This window comes from Suncus etruscus, chromosome 13, assembly GCF_024139225.1.
Source record: "Suncus etruscus isolate mSunEtr1 chromosome 13, mSunEtr1.pri.cur, whole genome shotgun sequence".
NCBI classification, from domain to species: domain Eukaryota; kingdom Metazoa; phylum Chordata; class Mammalia; order Eulipotyphla; family Soricidae; genus Suncus; species Suncus etruscus.
Genome location: NC_064860.1, coordinates 14,436,478 through 14,449,272, shown reverse-complemented (window position 1 = coordinate 14,449,272; position 12,795 = coordinate 14,436,478). Strand labels below are relative to the sequence as shown.

Genomic DNA, 12,795 nt, shown 5'->3' with positions numbered 1-12,795 from the left:
GTTATTCTGGAGAGCAAGTACCTTATCTGCTGTGCTAGCACATTAGCCCCTGTCATCATAATTTAATCCAAATTAACCCTGGCATCTGCACTCTTTAGCACTATTCACAATAGCCAAAATCTGGAAACAACTCAAGTGCCTGAGAGCAGATAAGTGAGTGGATAAAGAAACTCTGAAACATCTACAGAGTTGTTAGGGAAAAATGAAGTCATGAAATTTGCTAATACCTGGAAAGATATGGAGAATAGCATGCTGAGTGAAATGAATCAGAGGGAGAGGGACAGATATAGATAAGCACATTTAAGGGATATAAAAAAATGAATATCCAAAGACAATACAAATAAAAGCCAGGAGGACTGGTCTGTAGTGGGAAGCTTGCCACAAAGTGAGTGCATGTTGTTGGTGGGGGGGGGGGTTTGCAGTTAGGACAGAGAATGGACCACTATGACAATGATAGTCAGAAATGGACAAGAGTTGGGTGCTGAAAGGAAGTAAAGTGTTATGCATGATATACTACTCTCAGTAACATCATTGCAAACCAGAAGAAAGAAAGGGAAAAGAAAAAGAGAAGTAAAGTCTCTGCTATAGAGGCAAAATGTGGGCCTATAGAAGGAAACTTCGAGTACTGGTAAACAAAACTGAACACTGGTGAAGTGATGGAGGTTGGAATATTCTCTGAAGCCCAACAATCAACAACTTTTTAAACTCTGCCGCTCATGGTAATTTGATTAAATAATAACTTAAAAGATTCAGTCATCTTGGGGCTGGAGCAATGGCACAGGGGATAAGGCGTCTGCCTTGCCCACACTAACCTAGGATGGGCCGTGGTTTGATACCCCTGTATCCCATATGTTCCCCAAGCCAGGAACAATTTCTGAGCACATAGCCAGGAGTAGCAGGATAGCATCACTGGGTGTGGCACAGAAACAATCAATCAAACAAACAAACAAAGATTCAGTCATCTTTACCTTAAGTTTTTCCAAATCTGGCCTTTCAACACTGACTACCTCAGCCAGCAGCTGGGCTTCTAGACCATCTTCGGTGACCGTGAAATTGAGGAGGGTCGTCTGAGCCTGCAATTCTGGCTTGTAGTGAGGATTTGCTAATTTTGTGTGAAGAATAAGCTGAAAGTCCTTATTAAATTCACATTCTCTATCTCCAATCTTGATGAACCTAAAGGGAACATAACACAGTCAGGAGAGTCCCTTGATCCATACCTAATGCTAAGGTAGCATACCCTTCTTCCAGTGCTTCAAGCTCTTTTCAGCTCTTCTCAGTTTCTTTCAATTACCTGAGTAATTGAATAACCGGCCAGTAAACTTTTATGTGCTGAAGATGTCTGAGGTGTAAAATGGTGATAAGCCTGGCACTCACTTCATAAAGTGTGTAAGAAAAAAAATATATACACACCCCATAATTTGCATAAAGGACTATAACAACAAGTACCAACTTCTACTGTACTTTTTGAATTTCTATTCTGGAAGGATAAGCCAATGTGCTTATGTGTGTGTTCACAGTAAAAGCACTAACAATTAATGCCTGCTTCTGAAAGTCACTCTCCAGCCTTGTGAGACTGGATCCAAAGAAATGGCAGCTGCCTTTTGAGGATGGAACACAGGATGATTTCCTTTCCTGCTCCCTACTCCATGACCAAGCTTCTGCCTTTTTCCTCGCTTTCCCAGCACTCACATCAGGAGTGGCCACTTCATTCAAGCTATCCCAGTGAAAACTACCTTTCCTGAGACTTGGGAAGGGAGAGAATAAAAGGGAAGCTGAAAAGGGAACTCATAAGCTTGTGCTGAAGTCCTTTGACAAGCAGCAGGTCTCCTCCAGAGTAATGAAGCCTGTTTTCAGATGTGTTGAATCCCCTCAGTGACGCTTTTCCAGAACTGTCTGGCAGAGGGAACCTCTGTAAAGCAAATCTCTTTCAGGGATTCTCCTTGAAAGCTTTGGAGAGACCAAGGCACTAGAGATAGGGGCGCCATCCCCCATGATTAGTGTTCCTAATTGGGCTTGATCTTGGACTGTCCCTCTCCCTCACAGAAAGTTCTAGTTAAAGGAGATAATATCTATAAACTCTGTTGCTCCAGAAGCATTCCTAACCCCCATTGATCATGCTTATCTTCTTCCCTCAACTATCCACCTGACCTGTTACCCTCCAGATATCTCAGCTCCTCCTCTTTAGTTATGTTTAGTTAGTTATAATACACACACACACACACACACACACACACACACTGTTGGAAGGGAATAAACTGTCGGCTGTCATCATCAGCCAGGGATCTCTTCTTTCCTGGGGAGTGTCATTGGTCCCTGAATAGCATTGGGAGTATGTTGACCCTTGCCGGTTGAAAGGGTCAGCACAAGATGGAAGAGTGATGTAAACAAACCTACCAGGAACATGTTCTAGGTTTTGTGTGTTTCCAGGTCCCACTGTCCCTGAAGGGTGGCTGCCTTTTACCTCAGCTGGCATGATGCTGTGTAGCCTCTAAACTCTTTCTCTATGCGCCTTAAGGTAAAGAGTGATGGTCTGGTAATTATTTCTCAGCTTCAAACCCCCCTTAAGGAGGAGTGGGCAGAAAGAGGAAGTTTTAGCCTTGTTCTATAGCATGTTCTCAGCTCTTAACTTCTTATAGATTTGGCTGCCTGGGATCCACAGCCTTCTGGCTGTGGCCAATGAAAGGCCTGGCTTGGCCAATGGAAGCTTTGGCTGGAGCACAAGACATAGGAAACAGAGGCTAAGAGGGTCTAAGTGCAGTTTTTCACACTGGAGATGATGGAAATGATGGTCTTTCCCTGCCCCAAACACAGGACCCAAAAACAGGTGGAACAGGTAACAGCTTTTTCCTGCTGCAAATCATTGGTTGCGTCTATAACTCTAGGTAGGGTTCCTTACTCCTTCTCTCAGAAACTTCTTCCTGTAAAGTTATCAGAGGAATTCTGTTTCCAAACTCCAATCTGCCAGTGGCTAATTTCCTACCAGGAAACTATCAAGAGGACCTACTAAAGCTTGTTTCTTTGGGGGTTGGTTGGGGTTCCTAACCATACCCCATAGCCTTCAAAAGTCACTCCTGGTGGTGCTTGGGGTATCACATGTGGTGTTGGGGTTGAACCAAGATCTGCTGAATGCATGTACTGTACATGTACTCCTGTATTATCTCACTAGCCATAGGAAAAATATTTTTTAATGTAGTGTCCATGTAGACAAAGAAACCACACAAATAGTAAAATTTCTTCAATTCTTTCAGCAAATGGCCTGAACTACATGGCAGTGAAAAATTACCAACATCCTAGTTGGTGTTGGCCAAGCACCAGAATAATCTCAATGGAATAGTAAGATGCTATTTCATCCATTTATCAATTTTGGAAAAGTGGATAATTTTAAAGGAAAGTCACTGTATATTATATTTAGCATTTAGGCAATGTTCCTTTTTTAGAAAGAATGTCCTAATAACTGCAACAACTTTTATAACTTGGGAGTACTGTAATATGGCAATCTCCTCCCCATGCTTTTTCATACTGAAGAGGGAGGCTGCAGCTGGACCCAGACGATTCCACATGCCAGGATTCCCGTTCCTCTCCTACGGGTATGGCTGGGAATCTAGGCAGACAGCTGGCCAATGGCCTCCTGGGCTGAGCACTTAGTCCAGGAGACCGAGATCCCCCCATGCCAAACTGGTCTTCAGGGCCAGGTCTGGCAACTGGGCTCTGGGGGGGAGGGCGTAGGAGGGAAACTCCTCTCATATTCATACTGGACCCCCTGCAGTGGTGCCTTTTCTTACTAATACTCATTTTCATAACCGCGCGGGAGCATTTGCGCGGCAAATATACTTTTTAAGCATTATCTAAAAATGTTCTTTATTCTAGATGGTTCCTAGGAAAGGAAACGGAATACCAAAGATTTGGATGATAACACTCAAATAGATCTTTAAAGTCAGTCTTTATGGACGTGACTTTCCATACTGACTCCAAGCCGAAATCACAAACAATTTATATATATATATATATGTATATATGTATATATACACATATATATACATATATATGTTGTATATAGCCCTAGCCCCTGTCATTTATTTCCTCTCCCCTACCCCTGTGTCTCTTCTACCCCCTTATCTCCCAATCCTAATCCGTTATCTTCCCCTAATTTAACCCTCTTTATCCTCAGTTTCTAACTCGGTAGGCACCAAGATTGACCTCCTGCCCCAATAGACCACCTTCCAGCTCCTCAGTGAAAGACACCCTCTGGGTCCCCGTTCTCATGCCTCGGCAAAGAACTACAACCAGCACGCCTGCTGACTCATTCTTGATGGCCCCTTTCAACCCCACCAAATCGTTTGAACTGTTGCACGATATAGAAATTGGCCTCAGCAAAACTCCCAGCTCAAAGACACTATATGGTCTCGTAATGCAGCAAAGCAGCTCTCAAACTCAATTCCAAGGCCTGTGAATCAAAAAGTACCTTGACTTTTACTCCCCACAAGAATATATCAAAAGACTTAATTGGGAGTCTTATATTGCCTATGGAAGCTCAATACCTATATAACAATACATCTTAAGATGTGTATTCCTAAATATACAAGTAGCCTCCTCCACCACTTGTTTTATTCGAATACCTTTTCTTTTTAACTCAGTTTTATTTATTTGTTCTATTTTAATATATACATTTTTCTCTATCCTTACCATTTTTGGTGCTGCTTAGTACAAAAAGCCTTGACTGGGATAAAAGCTCAGAACAAAGCCAGAAGACAGAGACTGTGTGCAGCCTGTCATCCTTACCAGAATAGCACCAGCAACACAGTATTACACCATATGTTTTTGTATGGGCGCAGTAAAAAAAGGGGAAACCATAGACACAGAAACAAGATTTTATCTTCTAGGGATAAGAACTTTTTATAGCAGAAGGGTGCCTCCCATCCTGAACATGTGTCATGTGGATACAACCAGTCCCCAGGAGATTGGACAGTGTTAGTCCAATCTGAAACCCCAGATCCCCGATGTAGAAATGATACAACTCCGGGCAACACCACCAGGAACTAAGCTCCATTGGGAGATTTATAACACTACTCTGGCACCCCAACTTGTGCAAGTTTTGATATGACAATGAGGAAAGGAAAACTTGACCTAAGACCAGGCTGTCCTATCACATCACCTAACACTAAATGGAAATCAGAAGAGATATCATCCTTTGAACTGTGAAAATTACGAGCACCAACAACAGAAAACTGACTTTGACAACCGTGACTGAACAGAGCCTACCTTGGGACTAATAAGGAAAACCCTACCCTAGGCTGTAGCCCAGGACACATAAAAACAACAACAACAACATGTCTTATTGCAGAGGTCCAACTTGGACAACAGAGACTGAACAGAACCTTTGGATCCATAATATCCTAGGCTTCGGCTTTGGGACTGAACGAAAACAGGGAGCAAGTGTTACAGAAGACTGAACACAACAACAATGATGGATAGGAACCTCTAGAACCTAGAAACTCTATCCCAGACCCTGACCTATATATAATCTGCGCAAATACCAAGATCGCTAGCTACAGTGGCTTGATTTTCTCACACACAACCGAGAGGAAACTTTCCTGGCATCACAAAAAAGCCTTTGGGATGGGGTAATGAGTATATTTAGAGCCAGGGGGTTGATCCCATAGTGGTATGCTTCAAGGTTGGAGAAACCCTGAATCTCTTAGGCCACAGGAATTCCCTTTCTTCCCCAATGCTTACTGTGCCTATGCAAAAAAAAAAAAAAAAGTGGGGGGAACGCCAAACCCTACCACTACAGCACCCATACTTTTTTTTGTTTTGTTTTGATTTGTTAGTTTTTGACTTTATTTTCCTTCTCTTTTTTCTTCCACTTTTCTCTTTCTTTTTCACTCTTGTGGTTATTATTTAGAGATTTATTTTTATTTTTATTTGCCGGGTCCATTTTTTTCCTTTTTCTTCCATTTTTCTTTTCTTTTTTTTCTCTCTCTCTTCTTTCTTTTTTTGGTAGTTGTCACCAAATTTTTTTTCTCCCCTTCTTCTTATCCTTTTTATCTCCAATGACGGTGGAATAGATGCTCAATCTACAACAAGCTGTAAAGTGGAGACCAGTTGCACTAGCATTCTGGGGGGTAAAGGACAGTCCAAGAGAGCCACCCCACTAACTCTTATTTATGAATCCACGTGCCTATGACTTGTTTAAGGTCACCCCACTTAGTGGCAGAGCTGGGACCAGAACCTGGGTCTCTAGACATCTACATATGAAGTTCCATCACTATAGCACACTGAAGATCTAATTTGTGACTTGATGGAGACAGTTCATAATTCCAACCTCTATCATCCCATCTCCCTGTTGATCACCAGGGGATACTAACAAAGTATGCCTAACCAGGTAATAGAGAAAAACAGAAAGTAAACATGCCCTAACTGATCTCTATTTTGAAATGCTTTTCATATTAAAACAAAAGAATAGATTTTCCTAGGTTCCTAGCCTTAGAGAAAAAAAAAGCTATAGTTTTTGGGTTCGCATACTTATGAAATGGAGAATCAAATTCATAGCATTTTAACAAATGAATCATTCAATTTACATAAAATTTCCAATAGGACAAAATGCTTACTATTAGCCGAATTATTCTATAACAATGATTAACCATCTACAAAATTGACTTCAAATTCAGTTTTCCATGCCAGATTTGCATAAAAATCAGGTACATTTAGAGCTTCAAAATTCTCTCAAAGCTTATTCAAAATTCCAGTAAAAGGTTTCCTAGGATATAAACAGCCCTGATTTCTTTTAAGTCACAGAGGACCATTGTTTTGAAGGATTATATACAAAATTATATTTAGAAAACTTTAAATTAACTCTCCGTTAATGTTCACCACATTTCTGCAACAAATGTGGGAACTTATTTTCCCAATTATCAGATTTTCCTTAAGTGAGTTGAAAGAGTTAATTTGTATTAATCTTTATGAGACTATAACCTGGTGTTATTGTTTCTTAGATATAAGCCTGGAAAGAAGTGTTTTTGTGTTTGTTTTCATTACAAAATCAGATGTAGCAGTACCCAGGACTTATTCATGGCTGTGTTCAGGGATCACTCATGGTGGTGCTCGAGGGACTATATTCAGTATTTGGAATTAAACTGGGGCCAGCCATGTGCAAGACAAGCATTTTAACCAGTGTGTTATCTCCCTGGCCCCTGGAAATAATTTTTACTTTTGTCATAATGGTCCTCAAGATGATCATTACTGTTAAAAATGTCACCAGTTTCCTCTACTGATCAAATTTCTCCACTATTATTCTGAGTCATTGGACATCATCATTACTTTTTGTTACGGTCTTAAAATAAAATATGTAGAGTGGTATCTCCAATGTATTCATTTCTTTATGACTCCTAGTGCCTTGCTCAGGGATTGCTCTTGGCTTTGTGCTTAGGGACTAAACTGGGGTAGGCTGTGTGCACAACAATCACATTATCTGGGCTCTGCATATTAAATTTAAATCTAAAATAAGGACTTAATATATGGCAGATTCAGAAAGATGGCAAAACCATTGTTTGAAGAGAAATCTCTAGATTCAAATTTCCTTATGTTGAAGGTTCTCTAAAGTTGAAGCAATTCACTTAGCATTCTTGTGATTAGCAATGAGGAATCCCATTTTCCAGGCCTCAGGGCCTTGTAAATGTAAGAGATAACAGGTGGATTGGGAGCAAAGTGAATAATATAGTTTGACAAGTCAGAAAAAAAAGGCATATATTGGGAGGAAAAATAAATGTCAGCAGACAACAAAAAGCCTTACTGCCCAGCCTGCTGTTTGAAATGAAAAGCTTCTAGATTGGTTTCCAATAGCTGTGTCCAGGAAGGCAGGGGAAGGAATGAGGTAGTGCCCAGCAGAGGGAGGTGTTACTTAGCAACTTTACAGGAAGGTTCATGCCACGTACTCAAACCTGGCTCCTGAAGAAAGGTTTTGGCTGAAAACAGCACATTTGGTAAAGTATTGGAGGAAAGGAAGGAAAGAAGGCACATAATAAGCAAGTTCTTCTAAGATAAAGACAAAGCTCATAAAATAAAAAAAAATTAATGTTGCAGGAGTATAGGAAGAAGGGAGGCAGTTATGATTTCCTGGTTTAGGATTCCCTTTTGAGAGAGATGTGTGTATCTCTCTGCTTCTTAATATAAAACACAGTATATTTCAATAACCTATATTTAGATATGATATGTTGCATTACAACAGATACATTCTGGTGTCAAGACTTGCTGTTTTGTTTTGTTTTGTTTTGTTTTGGGGTCATACCGGGTGGTGCTCAGGGGCTACTCCTGGTTCTACACTCAGAAATCGCTCCTGGAAGTCTTGGGGGACCATATGAGATGCTGGGATTCAAACCACTGTCCTTCTGCATGCAAGGCAAATGCCTTACCTCCATGCTATCTCTCCGGCCCCAAATACTTGCTTTTTAAAATAAACTTTTGAGGAAAAAAAAGAAAAGTTCTTATTTGTGATTCTGGTGTTTGCTTTGACACAGGCAAACAACTATGGTGACTCATCTGTGTTCCTGCTTAAACTTAATACAAATCTTGATTACATTTAGGAATAGAAAGTTGTTGGGGCCGGAGAGATAGCATGGAGGTAAGGCGTTTGCCTTTCATGCAGGAGGTTATCGGTTGGAATTCCGGCATCCCATATGGTCCCCCGTGCCTGCCAGGCCAATTTCTGAGCCTGGAGCTAGAAATACCCCCTGAGCACTGCCAGGTGTGACCCAAAAACCACACACACAAAAAAAAGGAATAGAAAGTTGTTAAAAGTCTTTTTCTGTAACTTAGATTAGAAAATAGGATACCAGAATGCTGAACTATATTTTATTATGGCATGCATTAACTTAAACTTTTCTTACTCACAAGAAATACTTTATTTTGGGGCCGGGCGGTGGCGCTGGAGGTAAGGTGCCTGCCTTACCTGCGCTAGCCTAGGAGACGGACCGCGGTTCGATCCCCCGGCGTCCCATATGGTCCCCCAAGCCAGGAGCGACTTCTGAGCGCATAGCCAGGAGTAACCCCTGAGCGTCACCGGGTGTGGCCCAAAAACCAAAAAAAAAAAAAAAAAGAAATACTTTATTTAAAAGCCATCAACTCCAAAGCTCAAAAGAGCACATTTGATTTCAGTTGAGGAATTACTTTCACAAGATCCTTCCCAAATCCCACCTAAAATCTCAAATAGATAATCAACTGTGAGCTAATCAGCTGACAACAACTCTAAGAACCACCACATAATCACATTTGATAACTGAACAGTTGGGTCTAGAGCAACTGGAGTAATGGATAGGGTGATGCTTGCCTTGCATATAGTCCACTGGGTTTCAATCCTCAGCATCCCCTGCAGAGCCAAGAGGCAACCCTGTGAGCACAGCTGGATATGGTCAAAAACAAAAACAAAAAAAAGCAAACCCAAAAACTGGAAAGATGTTAGCTAGCTGCAAAGAATGCCTCCAATTAAATCTGGCATAGTTTTCAGAAAACAGCATCATTATAACATAAATATTAGTAGGGGCCGGAGTGATGGTGCAGTGGTAGGGCATTTGCCTTGCACATGGCTGACCTAGGATGAACCGTGGTTTGATCCCTGGGTGTCCCATATGATCTCCCAAGCCAGTAGTGATTTCTGAGCACATAACCAGGAGTAACCCCTGAGCATCAAGGGGTGTGGACCCCAAACAAAAGCAAACAAACAAAAAAACCCCCATGCTTTGAATCTGGGTGGGCAGCAGGCAAAGTGAGAGGTTTTCATTTTTGGACAGTGTTTCTGGCCTCTGAGGAGAGACTGCTGTTCAAAATCACCCTAAGGACTCTTGTTGCAATAATTGTTCTATGAAATGTCTCTTCAAAGTATTTATATGCTTAGGAAGAAGCTGAAATGTGTCTTATAGCAAGATTACTCCAGCTAAAATTAAAGTTTTAAAAATCATTCATTAATATTTGGAGAAACTTGAAAGATTAAAGAGAGATAATTTTGTGAAGATGCTTCATACCTCAGTCACTTCTCTAATGTGAAAGCCAGTAAATTTGCTTTGCAAAAAAGTAGGTGTTGATAAATCTTCCCAGATATGTTTTCTGTCAATTGCTACTATAAGATATATTTTACTGAAAATTAGGATTGTCTGGAGTTTGGTGGCTTTAATTATTTGTAATTACCTAGCAATTGTCAGCCTGTGGCCATTTTATGACAGTCGTATCTCCGGTGTGGGTCAGGTTCAAATGTATATCTTCTCAAACACAGATTTAATGTGCTATTGATGAAACCATTACGTGAACCAAATTAAAGTCTGGGCTGATGTATTGGTCTCCAGGGAATTGTCAGACATGAATGGAATAATTAGTATTCATTACTTCATACTCCACAACATTCCAATTATTAATGCACTTCAACTTTTGGACTCTGCTATATCTATCACAAGCACCTTCTGAAGACAGTCATTACTAGGAATAGACTAATGTTGGTGAAGAAAAAAAAGACCTCAAAACAAACTGCTAAAGTAAACCAAAAACTACTCTTGATATTCTAAAACTTGGCGAGGGAGGGACTTGCAAGAGAGTGAAAGAGAAAAAGGAGGATAGAGGAGGTGGGAAAACTTTGGTGAAGGTCTTCGCTGTGCACTCTTTGAGGACCGGTTCCCTTACCTTTTCTGGTTTTCAGTGCTATTGTGTCCTTAAAACACAAAGGGGCACATATTTACAACCCCACAGGCATATTATTCAGAAATATAAAATAAGAGGGAATAGGTAAGAAATCAAAGTAAAGCTTCTTTGTTGGGTAACAGAACATAAGCTCTAATTAGAAAACTGACAAAATAGATGAGTTTGGGGATACAATGAATCCAGGCAAACTTATTTATTTTCTATTCTATTGCAACAGGGTATCTCTATGTAAAGCCAGATAAATATTTTGCCAGATTTACATTTCCCCCATTTTAGGCTTCCTGTTTTTATAATATAAAAAGGAAAATAAGCTCTGTATTAGGTCATGTACCTTTTCCTTGTACTTCCTTCAAAATTTGCATCCAAGTTACTTTTAAAGTGCCTTTAAAAAAATTACACTAAGGAACATGAAAACATTTGCTTTATTTAAACTTACTTGCTTGTCAGATTAAAATAATTCAATCACTAAATTATCCAACTTCATTGCAGAGTAAATTTAAAGCTTTTATTTACAAAATTAGTCTCAAAATTTAGTGTACCCAATTTATTTCATTTAAAAATAGTAGGAAAATCTGATTCCTCTTCTATTATTAAAAAATAGCAGGGGCTGGAGCAATGGTACAGTGGTAGCACATCTGCCTTGCACGTGTTACCTAGGACGGACAGCGGTTCAATCCCCCAGTGTCCCATATGGTGCCCCAAGCCAGGACCAATTTCTGAGACCATAGCCAAGAAGTAACCCCTGAGCATCACCAGGTGTGGCCCAAAAATCAAATCAAACAAAATAAAACAAGCTGTAGAGAACCTTTTACTCATTTGTGTGTGGAGGAGAGCAGTCAGTATATAGATAGTCATAGCAGTGTGACTTATAGCAGTTGGAAAAAAAAAACGTTGGGAGCCGAAGTGATGGTGCAGCGGTAGGGCATTTGCCTTGCATGCTCTGACCCAGGACAGACCATGATTAGATCCCCCAGTATCCCATATGGTCCCCCAAGCCAGGAGCGAATGATTTCTAAGTGCATAACTAGGAGTAACCCCTGAGCATCACCGGGTGTGCCCCCCGAAAAAAAGTCCTTGAGTGCCACCAGGTGTGGTCTCCCCCCCTCAAAAAAAAAATGAAAGCTGAAAATAGCCCAAACTCTTTCAAGTATCACGATTAAATTGAGGAAGTATCATACTGTTAAATATTACAGTAAAAAAATCAGAAAATTGATGTTGAAAGCAAGGTTTGATGACTTAGAAACAAAATACCAAGTGAAAATAATGAAGGGACCAGAGTGATAGGACAGTGGGTAGGCATTTGCTGTGAAATGGCCAAGCTGGGTTTGATCCCCAGCTTCCTATAGGGTCTTCTGGGCCTCTCAAGAGAGATACCTGAGCTTCAGAGCAAGCAGTAAGCCCTGAGAACTGCCAAGTATGGCCCCCAAACAAAAAACAAGAAACCAAAAATATTCAATACTTCTAAAACATATGACTCAAATCAAAGAAAATAAAAACAGTAAGGATCTGGCTATGTAGGTATGAGGGTACACTGTTAGGCCTGAGGGTACAGTGTTTGGCCTGCGGAGGAGGTAGTGCTTGGTCTGGGAAGAGCTGAGGTCACCAGAACCACATCCAATGGTACTTAAGAGGGTCATGCAGTGATGAGGAATTAATTTAGTGCCCTTGCATGCAAAGCACATACTTAATACTCTGACAGAAAAAGATTATTTTAGTTGAAAGGATGTGAAGAGACTACCTGCTTGAGCTTGAGACACAGAAAGGCCTAATCTTTTAAGTATAGATAAAACAAAACAAAGCAGAATGAAAGGGAAAGCTTTGGAGTGGCAGAGTAGCAGTACTGAAAATGACAGTGTCTACTTAACTGGTTAAGAAATGGTTTCTGGGGGGCCAGAGTGATAGTACAGCGAGTAAGAAGCTTGCCTTGCACAGAACTGTCTTTGGTTGGATCCCCGCCATTTTACATGGTCCCCTGATCCTTTCCAGGAAAGATCCTTGAGCACAGAGCCAAGAGTAAGCCCTGAGCACAGCTGGTGGCATCCCAACTTCCAAAAACGTTCAAAAGAGAAACTAGGTTCCCACAACGCATCTAAGAAAATATTAATCTAAAAAAAA

General features: G+C 40.7%; 1 protein-coding gene across 1 annotated transcript in view; it reads right to left on the bottom strand.

Moving 5' to 3' along the window:
- DNAH11 (dynein axonemal heavy chain 11) overlaps positions 1 to 12,795 on the bottom strand; it is a 331,898-nt gene that overhangs the window by 52,772 nt on the left and 266,331 nt on the right. The window contains 1 exon segment of the mRNA XM_049785980.1: positions 969 to 1,173. Within this exon segment, the coding sequence (XP_049641937.1) occupies positions 969 to 1,173 (205 nt within the window).